General features: G+C 52.6%; 1 protein-coding gene across 1 annotated transcript in view; it reads left to right on the top strand.

The window, feature by feature from the left end:
- Positions 1-14,582, top strand: part of LOC138747156 (mitogen-activated protein kinase kinase kinase 12-like) — a 110,107-nt gene that overhangs the window by 3,204 nt on the left and 92,321 nt on the right. Inside the window, 3 exon segments of the mRNA XM_069906127.1 lie at positions 9,633-10,522; positions 10,897-11,080; positions 11,219-11,410. Of these exon segments, the coding sequence (XP_069762228.1) occupies positions 10,144-10,522; positions 10,897-11,080; positions 11,219-11,410 (755 nt within the window). The 5' untranslated portion in view covers positions 9,633-10,143.

Raw genomic sequence — 14,582 nt, 5'->3', positions numbered from 1 at the left:
TACCCTGAGGTCTCTCTGTTCTCCAACTCTCCCCACTCTTCACCGTGTCAGTCCCTGTACCCTGAGGTCTCTCTGTTCTCCAACTCTCCCCACTCTTCACCGTGTCAGTCCCTGTACCCTGAGGTCTCTCTGTTCTCCAACTCTCCCCACTCTTCACCGTGTCAGTCCCTGTACTCCGAGGTCTCTCTGTTCTCCAACTCTCCCCACTCTTCACCGTATCAGTGCCTGTACTCCGAGGTCTCTCTGTTCTCCAACTCTCCCCACTCTTCACCCTGTCAGTCTTGGCCTGGTTTAACCTCCCAAATTGCAACATCTCCCGTTTTCTGAGTTAAACTCCATCCGCAGTTCATTGCTATCTTCGTGTAAACCTCTTCACTGTCCTCTTGACCACCAACGTTGGTGTCTTCCAGAACTTAATGACCACACAGCCTCCATTATTATCCAAGTCAGGAGCACAGTCTATCAGCTCCAAGCACAAGGCACCTTGGGAGAGCAGATGAAGGGAACTTGGATTCAGATATTTGCTTCAAGCAGAGAGGCTTATTCTGTTGGTTGTGTGGGATTGGACCTCAAGTGTGAGGGAATGGTTCAGGACGAGGTTAGTTTGGGAATGTCCAGGAGACCCGAATTATATTGCAAGTAAGTTGGACTGGAGCAGAGTTCATAATGGTCTGGGAGTGAATCAGGGGTGTCCTGTGGTGAGATGTGTGGAGTGGATTGGATATTGAATGAATCAGGAGATTGGTGTTGGTTTTAGACAGGATCTTAAATTTGTGATCTGTTGGTCATGGGAGACTGGATGTGCAGAGCAGAGTTGGATTGGGATTGGATCCAGAGATTGAACCTGGATTGATTGGACTCGAGTGGAATTGGACCTGAGAAAGTGGGATTAGATCTGGGATTGGATCTGGGAGATTGGATTGAGATCTGAACATTGGTCTGGATGAGAATTGGATCTGGGAGAGTGGGATCGGATGGGGTTTGGATGTGGGAGAGTCGGATCAGACGACAATTGGATGTGGGAGAGTGGGATCGGATGGGCATTGGATCTGGGAATGTGGGAATGGATCTAGGAGAGTGGAATAACTGAGAATGAGAGGGCAGAAGATTGGAGCCATTTGGTAGGAGGGATGTTCATCAAGTCACTCCTCACCCCGTCTCATACTGTACTCAACTTCCACGGTCCCTCCCTCCCTCCTCCATGATCATAGAGTTCTTCAGCACGGAACGGGCCCTTCCTTCATCTCCTCCCCGCCGACCCAATCCCCTACCTGAGCTAGACCCATTTCCCTGCGTTTGGCCCATCTCCCTCTAAACCAGAGGTTCTCAACCATTTTTTTCTCACTCAAACTGCTTTTGGTAATCCCTTACTAATCTCAGAGCACCTATGGAATAGATGCTAGAAGTGCTCTGTGATTAGTAAGGGATTACTTAAAGTGGTATGTGAGTGGAAAGAAAAAGTTTGAAGACCACTACTCTAAACCTTTCCCATCCACGGACCTGTCCAAATGTCGTTTAAATGGTGTGTTTGTCCCCACCTCCACCACTTTCAGCTCGTTCCACACACCCACCACCCTCTGTGTGAAGAAGGTGCCCCTCAGGTCCCCTTAAACCTGTCCCTCTAGTTTTAGACTCCTCGACCCTGGGGAAAAGTCCGTGACCACCCACCTTATCCATGCTCTTCATGATTTTATAAACCTCTAGAAGGTCCCCCCCTCAGCCTCCTCCACTCCAGGGAGAAAAGTCCCAGCCCATCCTCGCCTTGCAACTCCACCCCTCCAGTTCCAGTAACATCCTGGTGAATCTTTCCTACCCCCTTTCCAGTTCAGTGACATCCTTCCTACAGCTGGGTGCCCAGAACTGTGCACAATACTCCAAGTGTGGTCTCCCCAACGTCCTGGACAGTTGTAACGAGACGTCCCTGCTCATGGACTCAGTGTCCTGACCCATGAAGGGAAGTGTGTCAAACAACTTCTCCCCATGTCTCCCTGTGTCCACACATTCAGGTAACAATGTTGCTGTACCTCAAGTTCTCTCTGTTCTACAACACTCCCCAGACTCCTGCCACTGATAGTGTAAAGTCCTGCTTCCTAAAATGAAACACTGCCTCCCTGAACTTCAACCTCCAGACAAGGTGCACACAAATGGTCTCTGTTGCTATGGGACCCTGCATGGGACTGACTCAGTGGCTCCATGAGCCTCTCTGTCTTGACACCCTGTAGAGCTTGTCGAAAGAATCAAAGACTTGTTGATCCAAACCAAGGCTTTTATTAGCAAAAGACAGGAGCTCTTCACAGGTGGCCGACCAGTCCGGAATGATCCGACCTGGCTAGGGACACAACCCTTTAAGGCCCAGACAGGTGAATGGTGGGAAGTGTTGTAGAACAGGGAGACCTCAAGGTATGGGGACTGACACAGTGAACGGTGGGGAGTGTTGTAGAACAGAGAGACATGGAGATGCTTCCGATCAAGCTTCAGCTCCTGATGGACTCCTGGTCCGAGAGTTAATGCAGGAGTTTCTCTCTGGTGCTAATCATCCTCATCCCACAGCTCCAAGTGATGCTCCTGGAACTGATGCTGAACCTTAGCTCTCAGCCAATTGCTGTAAGCACAGTCTAGATACTGTAACTATATACACTACATACATTGGTGATAGATCTGTACTATCACACACCCCTGTCTGTCTCTTACTCTACCCCCTCCCCCTCTCCCTATCTCATCTCCCCAACTGCTCCATCTCCTGCCCCTCCTTCTCCCCATCTTTCTCTTCATCCTGTGTTCTCACCCCATTATCTCTCCCACCCACCTGCCTCTCCCTGCCACTCTCTCTCCCTTTGCCCCTTCCTCCTCCATCTGTGCTGTTCAGCCCCTGGCCATTTAAGTCTCCCTCCTTCCTCCTCCTACATCACAACGCCCCACCTCCCTCACCTGTCCCCCCCCCCCCACATCTGCACTGTCAATCCACTGGCTCCCTCCACTGTCTGAATGTTTCCTTGGAAACTGAGTTAAAAGAAACTGCTTTGAATGCCCCAGTTTATCAATCTGTGAGAGTTTGGGTGGTGGGGGTTGGGGTGGGGGGGGGGCTGGGGGGAAGAGGAGGTGGCGGTAGAATCTGGAGTCTGGGAACTGACACCAGTTCCAGGAAATCAATGACGTGGACCGAGTGCTGCTGCAAGATGCAGGCAGCACAACAAGCAAGACTCTGTCATATCCCTGCCACTCACAGCAGGCAGGGAGAGAGGAAGCCCTCGTCACCACTGACACCTGGGGCTCCAGGGGATAGCAACAACATAGGAAAAGCAAGGAGTTGGAGGGAGAGGTGGGGGGGGGGGGTGAGAGATGGGGTGGGGTGGGGTGGGGGGGAGAGATGGGGTGGGGGGGGGAGAGAGAGATAGGTGGGGAGAGAGGAGACAGTGGGAGAGGGGGAAGAGAGAAGGGAGGGGGTAGGGGAGAGGAGAGGGGGAGAGAGAGAGAGAGAGAGACACACACACACAGCAGCTGGAGAAGGAGAGAGACAGTCAGACACAGACACACAGAGTTGCATAGAAAGACAACACCCCTCCCCTCACTACCCCACCTCCCTCCTGGTTTGTGCCCATTTCATTGAGTTAATCTGCCATCTTCAGAGGGTGTATGCATTTGTAGTTTGCAGTCAGTACTAATCTTAGTGAATTACGTCATTGCCCAGGGATTAATCTGTGTCCTGGGATTCCCAGCATCCATTCCTCGTCCTGATTGGATGGCTGGGGAAAGGGGGAGAGGGGGAGGCGAGGTTGGCATTTGGGAAGCAGGAGAGAGCCAGGGAGAATGTAGGGGACCTGAGGGATGGGATTTTACTCACATTAAGGGAAGGTGGGGGAATGGAAAGAGCAAAGCTTGGAGGTAGAATGTACTGCATAACCCCCCACCCCCCACCTCCTCACACACACTCTCTTTTCTGATTGAAAAGGTCATTCAGCCTTGGAGGAGATTACAGAGGCAAAGACAGGTGTAGGGACCAGAGGGGGTTACAGAGACAGGGAGGGGTGTAGGGACCAGAGGGGGTGTAGGGAACGGAGGGGGTTACGGAGACCGGGAGGGGTGTAGGGACCGGAGGGAGTTACGGAGACAGGGAGGGGTTTAGGGACCAGAGTGGGTTACGGAGACAGGGAGGGGTGTAGGGAACAGAGGGGGTTAGAGAGACAGGGAGGGGTGTGGGGACTTAAGGGGGTTACGGAGACAGTGAAGGGTGTGGGGACCAGAGGGGGTTACGGAGACAGGGAGGGGTGTAGGGGACCGTGGGTGGGGGGGGGGGTTTACAGACACAGGGAGGGGTGTAGGGACCAGAGGGGGTTACAGAGACAGGGAGGGGTGTAGGGACCAGAGGGGGTGTAGGGAACGGAGGGGGTTACGGAGACCGGGAGGGGTGTAGGGACCGGAGGGAGTTACGGAGACAGGGAGGGGTTTAGGGACCAGAGTGGGTTACGGAGACAGGGAGGGGTGTAGGGAACAGAGGGGGTTAGAGAGACAGGGAGGGGTGTGGGGACTTAAGGGGGTTACGGAGACAGTGAAGGGTGTGGGGACCAGAGGGGGTTACGGAGACAGGGAGGGGTGTAGGGGACCGTGGGTGGGGGGGGGGGTTTACAGACACAGGGAGGGGTGTAGGGACCAGAGGGGGTTACAGAGACAGGGAGGGGTGTAGGGACCGGAGGGAGTTACGGAGACAGGGAGGGGTTTAGGGACCAGAGTGGGTTACGGAGACAGGGAGGGGTGTAGGGAACGGAGGGGGTTAGAGAGACAGGGAGGGGTGTGGGGACTGAAGGGGGTTACGGAGACAGTGAGGGGTGTGGGGACCGCAGGGGGTTACGGAGACAGGGAGGGGTGTAGGGGACCGGGACGGTGGAGGTTACAGAGACAGGGAGGGGTGTAGGGGACTAGTGGGGGTTACAGAGACAGGGAGGGATGTGGGGAACCAGAGGGGGGGGGGGTTACAGAGACAGGGAGGGGTGTAAGGGACTGGAGGGGGTTACAGAGATGGGGATTTAGGTGACTGGAATAGGTTACAGAATCAGGGAGGGGTGTCAGGGACTGGAGGGGGTTACAGAGACGGGTAGGGGTGTTGGGACCGGTGGGGGTTACAGAGACGGGGAGGGTTGTAGAGGAATGGAGTGAGTTTCTGAGATGGGGAGGGGTGTAGGGACCGGAGGGGGTTACAGAGACGGGGAGGGGTATCGGATGCTGGAGTAGGTTACAGAGACAGGGTGGGTTGTTATGGACTGGAGTGGGTTACAGAGAAAGGGAGGGTGTAGGGAACGAGGGGTTACAGAGACAGGAAGGGGTGTAGGAAACTGTAGAGCGTTACAGAGACAGTGAGGGGTGAAGGGGACCAGAGGGTGTGGGGGTTACAGAGACGGGGAGGAGTGTAGGGACCAGAGATGGGGAGGTGTGTAGGGACCGGTGGGGGTTACAGAGACGGGGAGGGGTATAGGAGACTGGAGTAGGTTACAGAGATGGGGAGGGGTGTAGGGGAATGGAGTGGGTTTCTGAGATGGGGAGGGGTGTAGGAACCAGAGGGTGTTACAGAGACGGGGAGGGGTATCGGAGACTGGAGTAGGTTACAGAGACAGGATGGGTTGTTATGGACTGGAGTGGGTTACAGAGACAGGGAGGGTGTCGGGAACAGAGGGGTTACAAGAGACAGGAAGGGAACTGGAGAGTGTTACAGAGACAGGGAGGGGTGTAGGGGACCAGAGGGTGTGGGGGTTCCAGAGATAGGGAGGGATGTTGGGAACCACAGTGGGGTTACAGAGACAGGGAGGGGTGTAAGGGACTGGAGGGAGTTACAGAGTTGGGGAGGGCTGTCGAGAACTGGAGCGGTTTGCAGAGACGGAGAAGGGTGTAGGGAACTGGAGAGTGTTACAGAGACAGGGAGAGGTTTAGCGGACCAGAGGGAGGGGTCACAGGGAGGGGTGTAGGTCACTAGAGGGGGTTATAGAGATGGGGAGGGCTGTCAGGAACTGGAGTGGTTTTCAGAGACAGGGAGGGGTGTTGGGGGCTGGAGGGGGGTTACACAGACAGGGAGGGCTGTCGAGAACTGGAGGGGTTTGCAGAGACAGAGAAGGGTGTAGGGAACTGGAGAGTGTTACAGAGACAGGGAGGGGTTTAGCGGACCAGAGGGAGGGGTTACGGAGACAGGGAGGGGTGTAGGTCACTGGAGGGGGTTACAGAGATGGGGAGGGCTGTCGGGAACTGGAGGGGTTTGCAGAAACAGGGAGGGGTGTAGGGGGCTGGAGGGGGTTACAGAGACAGGCTGTATTGAACTGGTGGGATTTACAGAGACAGGAATGGGTGTGGGGACCAGAGGGAGTCATGGAGAAAATCCAAGCATGCTCTAAGGATGCCCATTGTTTGTGGTCTGACTCTGAATGTGCTTCGTATGGTTGTGCACTGAGAGTGTGTTCTCTGACTTGTGAGGGTGCAGTGCCTCTATCTCCAGCACTCTCCTGGTGTGGCTCGCCTGGTGATGCTGCTTCTGCTGATGTCTGCTCCTCCCCAGGGAACAAACATTCAGATCTGTTGCAGGCCAGAAGGAACCCTGATTGGCTGAGGAGCTCATTGTCCCTCTGCTCCCACTGCCCTGCACCTCTCTCCCTGTCCTGCATTCCTCACTGATGACCTTAGCACCCACCTGAGAGAGTCTGGTCTCTCCGTTCATCTCACACCCACTGACTGCACCTTAGGGGAACGGTACAGGTGCTGGAGGAAGAGGAGGGGGGTGCAAAGCAGAGGAGAAGGGAAGGGGGGAGGAGAGGGGAAGGAGAGGGGTGCAGAAGGGAAGGCAAGAGAGAAGGGGAAAGAGGGGGAAGATACAAGAGAGGGAGGCAGAAGGCAGAGGAATGAAGGCATATCAAGAGATAGGAGAGAGAGAGAGTAATATCGAGAGGGAGAGGAGCGAGGGAGGTATTGAAAGGGGATAGTGCAGGAGCCTGGAGAAGGGCAGGGGATGAGGGGAAGAACCAGAATCTGGGCAGAGAGGAGACGTGTTGTGCAGGGATCAGTTAGGCCCAGGAGTGTTGCTTGACAAGGCATTGGAGAGCTTGTCATATGTGAAAGAGGGGTGTGTGAGGATCTCTCTTTTGCCCCTTTCACACATACATCCCAGTAAATCAGCCATTCAGTGTCCCGGGATAGGAATGGGGGTTTGCCCTTTCACACGAGACCATGCCTAACTGGGACATTGAATGCTTTCACACTTGCAAGAGTTTAACCCTGCCGTTTGCTCTGCTCTACCTTTAATAGGAAGTGCCTGCAATGTTGCTGCCGTTTCACACTTGCCTGATCTCAACGCCAGCATTTGGATTGTACTTGGGGTTGAGGCCAGCAATCCCCGGGGTGAGATGACATCATCTGACGCCGGCATTGAGCAAATTTTGCTTTCACACTTGCCACTTTAAAGACCGATTGGCGTTCGATTCCTGGGATCACTGGCAAGTGTGAAAGGGGCTTCTCTCTCCTCACCTGCTGCCCTTGCCTTGGGACAGTGCCCAGCTTCCTGTCCCACTAACCTCTCTGACAAACGTATGTAAGTAATGCTGTATGTTTGATGGGTGTTAGTAGATCGTCAGGAACAGTGAACTTGGGTGGTTGATTCAAACAGCCAGTGCACGAGCTGCCGACAGACACATGGGTTATTTAAACATTGCAGGAGACATGAACAGTCTGAGCATGGGCTACTTAAAGAACCACGCAAACACAGAGTGGGGCGGCAGGTCAAACTAAGGCTCGGGCCCCGAGGCCTCCGCTCCCTACCATCCTCCTAGCCAACAGACAATCTTTGGAAAGTAAACTGGATGAACTCAGAGCCAGATTACAGCAGCAGACAAGTGCAGTGTGATATGCTTCACCAAGACACAGCTGAACGAGGGTGTCTCATACATGGCACTTCACCCTCCATTGCGCTGATCAAACACTGGCATCAAGAAAATCCAGGGAAGGTGGCATTTGTGTCATCATCAATTCACCGTGGTGCACAGACGTGACGGTCGTGTCCCAGTCCTGCTCCCCCGACCTGGATCATCTGGTGATCAAGTGTCGCCCATTCTGCCTGCCGAGGGAATTCATCACCATTACCCTGGTCGCAGTGTACATTCCACCCAGGCTAACGTCAGGCTGGCACTGGAGGGACTGAGCATAGTAAATAGCCATGAAACAGCACATCCTGACGCCTTTCTGATCATTGTGGGAGACTTCAATCAGGCCCACCTGAAGACGTCCTCAATAAACTACCATCAACGCGTAACCTTTGAAACTAGAGGAGCCAACATCCTCGACCACTGCTACACCACCATGAAGAACCCACACCAAGCCATCCCACAACTGGACTTCGGCAAGTCTGATCACCTGGCTGTACTCCTGCTCCTGGCGTACAAGCAGAGTCTGAGGACCACAGCACCAGTGGTGAACGCTGTGAAGGTGTGGTCAAGGGAGGTAGAGAAGCGCTTGCAGGACTGCTATGAATCAGTGGCTGGACCATATTCCAGGACTCAGCCTCAAACCTGAATGCATGTACCACGGCTGTCACTGACTTCATCCAGACCTGCGTGGCCAAGCGTACGCCCACACGTACATACCGGGAGATCCCTGGCCAGAAGCCGTGGATGAATCAAAGGATTCGCAACCTGCTGAGGGTGAGACTTTTAAAGCCAATGATGCAGGTCTCCACAGGAGGTCTAGGTAAGACCTACTGCCATCACAGCAGGAAAGAGGCAATTCTGAGGGAGGCGAGAGACAGAGCCAGATACACACCAGCTACAGCAGAGATTGCAGGCCTACAAGGTGAAGCCTGACACCTTGGTGAGCTGAAGCAAACTCCCCCCCACCCCATAGTCACACTCTCAAGCTGACCACCTGCAGATTGGAGGATCAACACCTGGTTGTTCATCTGGGCACCCTCCAACGCCAGGGCATGAACATAGAGTTCACTGCATTCCCACTAATCAGCTTACTTTTTCACCCCTTCCCCCTGCCCACTTAACTAGTCATTCCAGTTCCTACTTCCTTTCTCTCTCCACCCAGCCTAGACTCCTTCCCCTTCCTGCGTTGTCCCCCCTCCACCTATCATCTCCCTCCCTCACCACCCCTCCCCCCTTTTGTTTGGACATCTCTCATGTTCCCCCACACCTTGATGAAGGGCTCAAGCTCGAAATGTTGGTGACATAACTTCACCTTTGCTTTTGACCTGCTGAGTTTCACCAGCATTTGTGTGTTTATTTCACTGAACACCTTTGATACTCACTTTGAGAAGGAGAACTCGATGACACCTATGAGAATCCCACAGAAGCTGATGACCCCACGATGTCTATCTCTGAGGGTGATGTCAGAACATCCCTCGAGAGGGTGCGCTCTTTCAAGGTGTCAGGCTCTGCCCAGGGGACTGAAAATCTGCGTCAACCAAGTATTGGGAAGGAGGTGCAGGAGCCTGAAGACGAACACCCAGTGGTCCAAGGACAGTTTCTTTCCCTCTGCCACCAGGTTTCTGAATGGCTCTAGCTCTGGGGGAGAGAGGAGGCTGTTGATGGTCAGTGGTGGGGCAGGGATGGGTGAGTGGTTGTTCTATGAACCCTCCGCACCTTAATCTTTTTTTCTCTTTCTAGTGTGATCTTTCACCTACGACCTTCAACCTCCGACATCTACGGACCCCCCTGGCCACTGGACCTGCCTGGATACTGAGTGACTTCTCCCTCCCCAATCTGTGACCCCGGGCACAGGTCCACCTTTCCTTCCATCTGTGACCCCATGACTCTGAGTGACCCCTGACATCCATGGACGGAGCCACCTCCCCACCTACAATCCCTGAGTGACCTTTGACACTGTACCCAGGCAAACCACTTCTCCCCAACCTTTGACCCTCAATCCCAGGCTTGTTTAACCCCCAAACTTCAGCAGCAATTCAAACCTGAAAATCTTTGACCCCCCCAACCGCTTCCCTGTCCTTGTGCACAAGGCTGTTGACCTCCGACCCTTGACCTGTGGTACGAGAGCACTGTCTCCCTTGACCTTTCATTGACCCACCCCCACCTTTGACCGATGATCCCTGGGAGGCCAGAGTGACCTCTAAACCCTGCCACTCCCAGGGGGGGTGGAGGTTGGGCCTACCCTGATGCCATGGCCTGCCTCCAGGAGAGGCAGACACCTTCACCTGGCCTGGGGGTCTTTCCACGGGAGTGGGAGGAGGGAGCGAGGCTGGATTCGCCCTGCCGGGCCCAGGCCAGTGACCTGTCACCCTCGCAAGGTGTGGCAGATGGCAGCGAGGACTCGCCACGCGACCACTTCTCCCGCAGCGTGCTGCAGCTCCACGAGGTTGAGGGGGTGGCAGCTGGTGCAGGGAGCCAGGGACGCAGGGAGACCCTGGGCTGGGACAGGGTCCGGCTCCAGTGTGCACACACGGGGCCCGGCTTCTTCCAGGGCCTGTTCGGCTGCCTGAAGCCTGTTTGGAACATGATTGGCAAGGCATACAGCACCGAGCACAAGGTTCAGGCTGAAGGTGAGTTGGGCTCCCCACGGCCCTCTCTCCTACCCTTCTGTCTCCCCTTGTCACTCCATCTCTCCTTCCTTCTCTCCCTCTCCCCTTTCTTCTCTCCATCTCCCTCCCTCTCCCCTTCTCTCCATCTCCCTCCATCTCCTTCTCTCCATCTCCCCCTCCCTCTCCTTTTTCGTCTGTCAATCTCCCTGCCCTTTCTCCATCCCCCTCCTTCCCTCTGTGCATATCTCCATTCCCCTCCCTTCTCTCCATCTCCCTCCCTCTCCACCTCCCTCCCTCATCTCTCTCCCACTCTGTCCCCCTCTCTCTCTTTCCCTCACTCGTCCCCTGTTCTCTCCCTTCCCCAGCCAGTAACCGGAACACCTTGTTTCCAGCAGAATCCTGGGAAGTTCCCTTTGAGGAGATCTCGGACTTGCAGTGGGTTGGGAGTGGTGCGCAGGGAGCCGTGTTCCTGGGACGTTTCCATGGAGAGGAGGTGGCAGTGAAGAAGGTGCGGGATCGAAAGGAGACCGAGATCAAACACCTGAGGAAGCTCAAGCACCCCAACATCATCACCTTTAAGTGCGTTCAACTGACCTTCTCCATTCCCCTATGTCTCTCCCCTCTTCCCCCCTTTCTTCCAGCCCCTCCACACTCTCTCTCTGTCTTCCTCCTCCCTCTTTATCCTGACAGCACTGACCATTCTCTCTCACTCCCCAGGGGCATCTGTACCCAAGCTCCGTGTTACTGTATCATCATGGAGTACTGTGCGCAGGGCCAGCTGTACGAAGTGCTGAGGGCGGGCAGGAAGGTGGCTCCTTCCCTCTTGGTCGACTGGTCGATGGGAATTGCTGGGGGCATGAACTACCTTCACCTGCACAAGATCATCCACCGAGACCTTAAGTCCCCCAAGTAGGTGTTGGGACAGAGTGCCAGGAAGTGAGGGTGCTATGAAAAGGTTCATGGGGAGGGGGGGGGGGGGACGGTTCACGGGGATGGACTGAAAATGGTGGGAGTGGGGGAATGGTTCACAGGGAGGAATGAGGAAGCGTGGTTGCAGTTTAAAAGGACAGACCTATGAGGAAGTTCACTAGGACGGACTGATGAGGGATGGAGGTAGCAAGAGAGGCAGTTCACAGGGACAAAGGGATGGTAGGAGTGGGATGATGTGTTTTCTGCACCATCCCATTACTGACATTAAAAAAATTTAATTTAGGCATACAGCCTGGTAACAGGCCCTTTCGGCCCACGAGCCCGTGCTGCCCAATTACACCCAATTAACCTACACCCCCCCTCCCCCCCCCCCAGTACATTTTGAACGGTGGAAGGAAAACCCACACAGATATGGGGAGAACGTACAAACTCCATACAGACAGCGCAGGATTCGAACCCAGGTCCTGATCTCTGGGGCTGTAACAGCGTTATACTAACCACTGTGCCAACTGTTCCACCCCTTCTTACTGAACCTGCCTTATCTCTGTTACTGACCTGTAACTGTCCCTATTACCAACCACGTTACTAACCCATTCAGCAACGCTATTACACGGGTCAACGATTTTTTTCAAAACATTTTCTTCTTCAAAACAAAATTGGGGATTATGATAGACAACTTCAAGCTGAACACAAAGATCATTTCAGATTTGCTGTATCATGTAGGAAGCTGGAGAAACATCACATTGACTTTGATTGAATTGAGCCTGTTTAATCACGTCATGATGCTGACTCATTGCGTTAGTTCAACAGACTCAAAAATGTTTTGCCACTGATTTTTGTTAGTACTCAGCATCTGATGCCTCTCATGTTGATCTCCAACAATAGTCGGGCAGCTTTGACAGATTCCAGTTGCCCTGATACCATTTTACTTGGACACAATGTCCCAGTGAAACCTTTCACCATGTTTGTCACTGACGGCACCAAGATCAGCCGGGAAGGAGTCCAAGTGCGAATGCAGGAAATGAATTTTCAACAACATGTTGCACTTCATGGTTTTGTCTACTTGAAGCAGATTGTAAGTCAGCTGGGTGTAGTTTGATGTTCTGTAGTGGCCAATAAAATTCTCTTCATCTTTCAACACCTTCCAAACATGCCCAGGCCTAAGACAACTTTTCCATAACACCTGGACTGAGTGCATGCCCAGGCACTTAAAACAGCGTGGGTGTTCAGGAAGCAAAATCTTCGTTTGTCCAGTGATGTCAACCCATTACAATCCACGTTACTGACCCATTACCATCCCTGTCACACACCCATTACTGACCCTGTTACGAGCCTGCATTGTCCGATATTGTTATTACCATTACTGTTATCAACATCGACCTCTCCAGTTTCCAGTAAACCCCTCCACTGAGTCTCTCTCTCTCTCTCTCCCCCTTTCCCTCTGTCTTCTTTCCTCCAGCTCCCCACCCCCTTCCCTCTCCAGACAGTTACCCCTCCCCATCACTTTTCAGCTTTTTTCTCTTCTGCCCTCCCACCCATAAGAGGGGGAGGTGTGGCATTACTTGTCAGGGAGGATATTACAGCAGTGCTGAGGCAAGGTAGACTGAAGGGCTCATCGAGGGAGGCAGTGTGGGTAGAGCTAAAAAATAAGAAGGGTGAGGTTACTATTATGGCGGTATATTATAGTCCTCCAAATGTGGAAAGGGAACTAGAAGAGCAAATGTGCAAGGAAATAGGTGAGATATGCAGGAGAAATAGTGTGGTGTTGGTTGGGGATTTCAATTTTCCAAACATAGATTGGGAAACGCAGTCAGTAAAAGGGCAGGATGGATTAGTATTTATGCATTGTGTTCAGGATTGCTTTTTGCAGCAATATGTTGAGACACCCACTAGTGGGGGAGCGGTGTTAGATCTGTTGTTTGGGAATGTAATGGGGCAGGTGATGGAGGTAAGCGTTGGAGAAAACTTTGGATCCAGTGATCATGGGTCCATTAGCTTTAGCTAATGATGGAAAGGGATAGGTCGGGTCCGAGGTTGAAGGTCTTCGAGTGGGGGAAGGCCAGATTTGGAGAAATGAGAAGGGATTTGCAGAGAGTTGTGTGAGCTGATCTTTTTGCCGGAAAGAATGTAGAGGAAATTTGGGGGGCATTTAGGGGTGAGATTTTGAGAGTACAGGATCTTTATGTTCCAGTCAGGCCGAAGGGAAAGACTAAAGGTTCGAGGGAGCCATGGTTTTCTGGTGAAATTAAGAAGTTCGTTCGGGACAAGAGAGAGGCCTATACCAAATATAAAAAACAAGGGATTGAGGAGATGTCTGGTCATTACTTAGATTGCAGGAAGAACCTTAAGAGGGAAATTAGAAAGGCAAAAAGAAGGTATGAGGAGTCCATAGTTAATAAGGCGAAGGTGAATCCTAAGGGTTTTTAAAGATATGTGAACAGTAAAAGGAGGGTTAAGGATAGAATAGGCCCACTGGATGATGGGACCGGTGAACTATGTCAGAAACCGTATAAGATGGAAGAAATATTGAACTTTTTTTCTCGTTCGTATTTACGAGGAAAAGGGACATTGGGCCATATGAGATAAGTGAGGCAAAAGGCTTAGTTATGGAAAGGATAGCGATTAGTAAAGTGAGAGGTTTGGAGCTTCTAGGGTCAATTAAAACTCAACAAGGTTCATCAAACATGACTTTCCTTTTATAAACCCATGCTGGGTGTCCCTAATCAATCCCTGCCTATCCAGATATGCGTATATAAGTCTCCTGGCCCTGATGGGATTTTTCCCAGGACTTTAAGGGAGGTCAGGGAACAAATAGTGATTTTTCAAAGATCACTGGAGGAGGGGGTGGTACCACAGGATTGGAGGGTTTGCAAATGTTGTTCCATTGTTCAAAAAAGGCAATAGGTGTAGGTGAAGTAATTATCGGCTAGTAAGTTTGACTTCGGTGGTGGGGAATGTTATGGAGGGTATTCTTTGAGATAATATATACGCGTATCTGGATAGGCAAGGATTGATTAGGGGCACCCAGCATGGGTTTGTAAAAAGAAAGTCATGTTTGACGAACCTTGTTGAGTTTTTTGAGGAAGTGACAAAAAAGGTGGATGAAGGTAGAGCGGTGGATGTGATCTATTTGGATTTTAGTAAGGCTCTT

The sequence above is a fragment of the Narcine bancroftii genome, chromosome 12, assembly GCF_036971445.1.
Source record: "Narcine bancroftii isolate sNarBan1 chromosome 12, sNarBan1.hap1, whole genome shotgun sequence".
Classification (NCBI taxonomy): domain Eukaryota; kingdom Metazoa; phylum Chordata; class Chondrichthyes; order Torpediniformes; family Narcinidae; genus Narcine; species Narcine bancroftii.
Note: the sequence above shows the minus strand (reverse complement) of the source record. Positions and strands in the feature narration are given on the sequence as shown.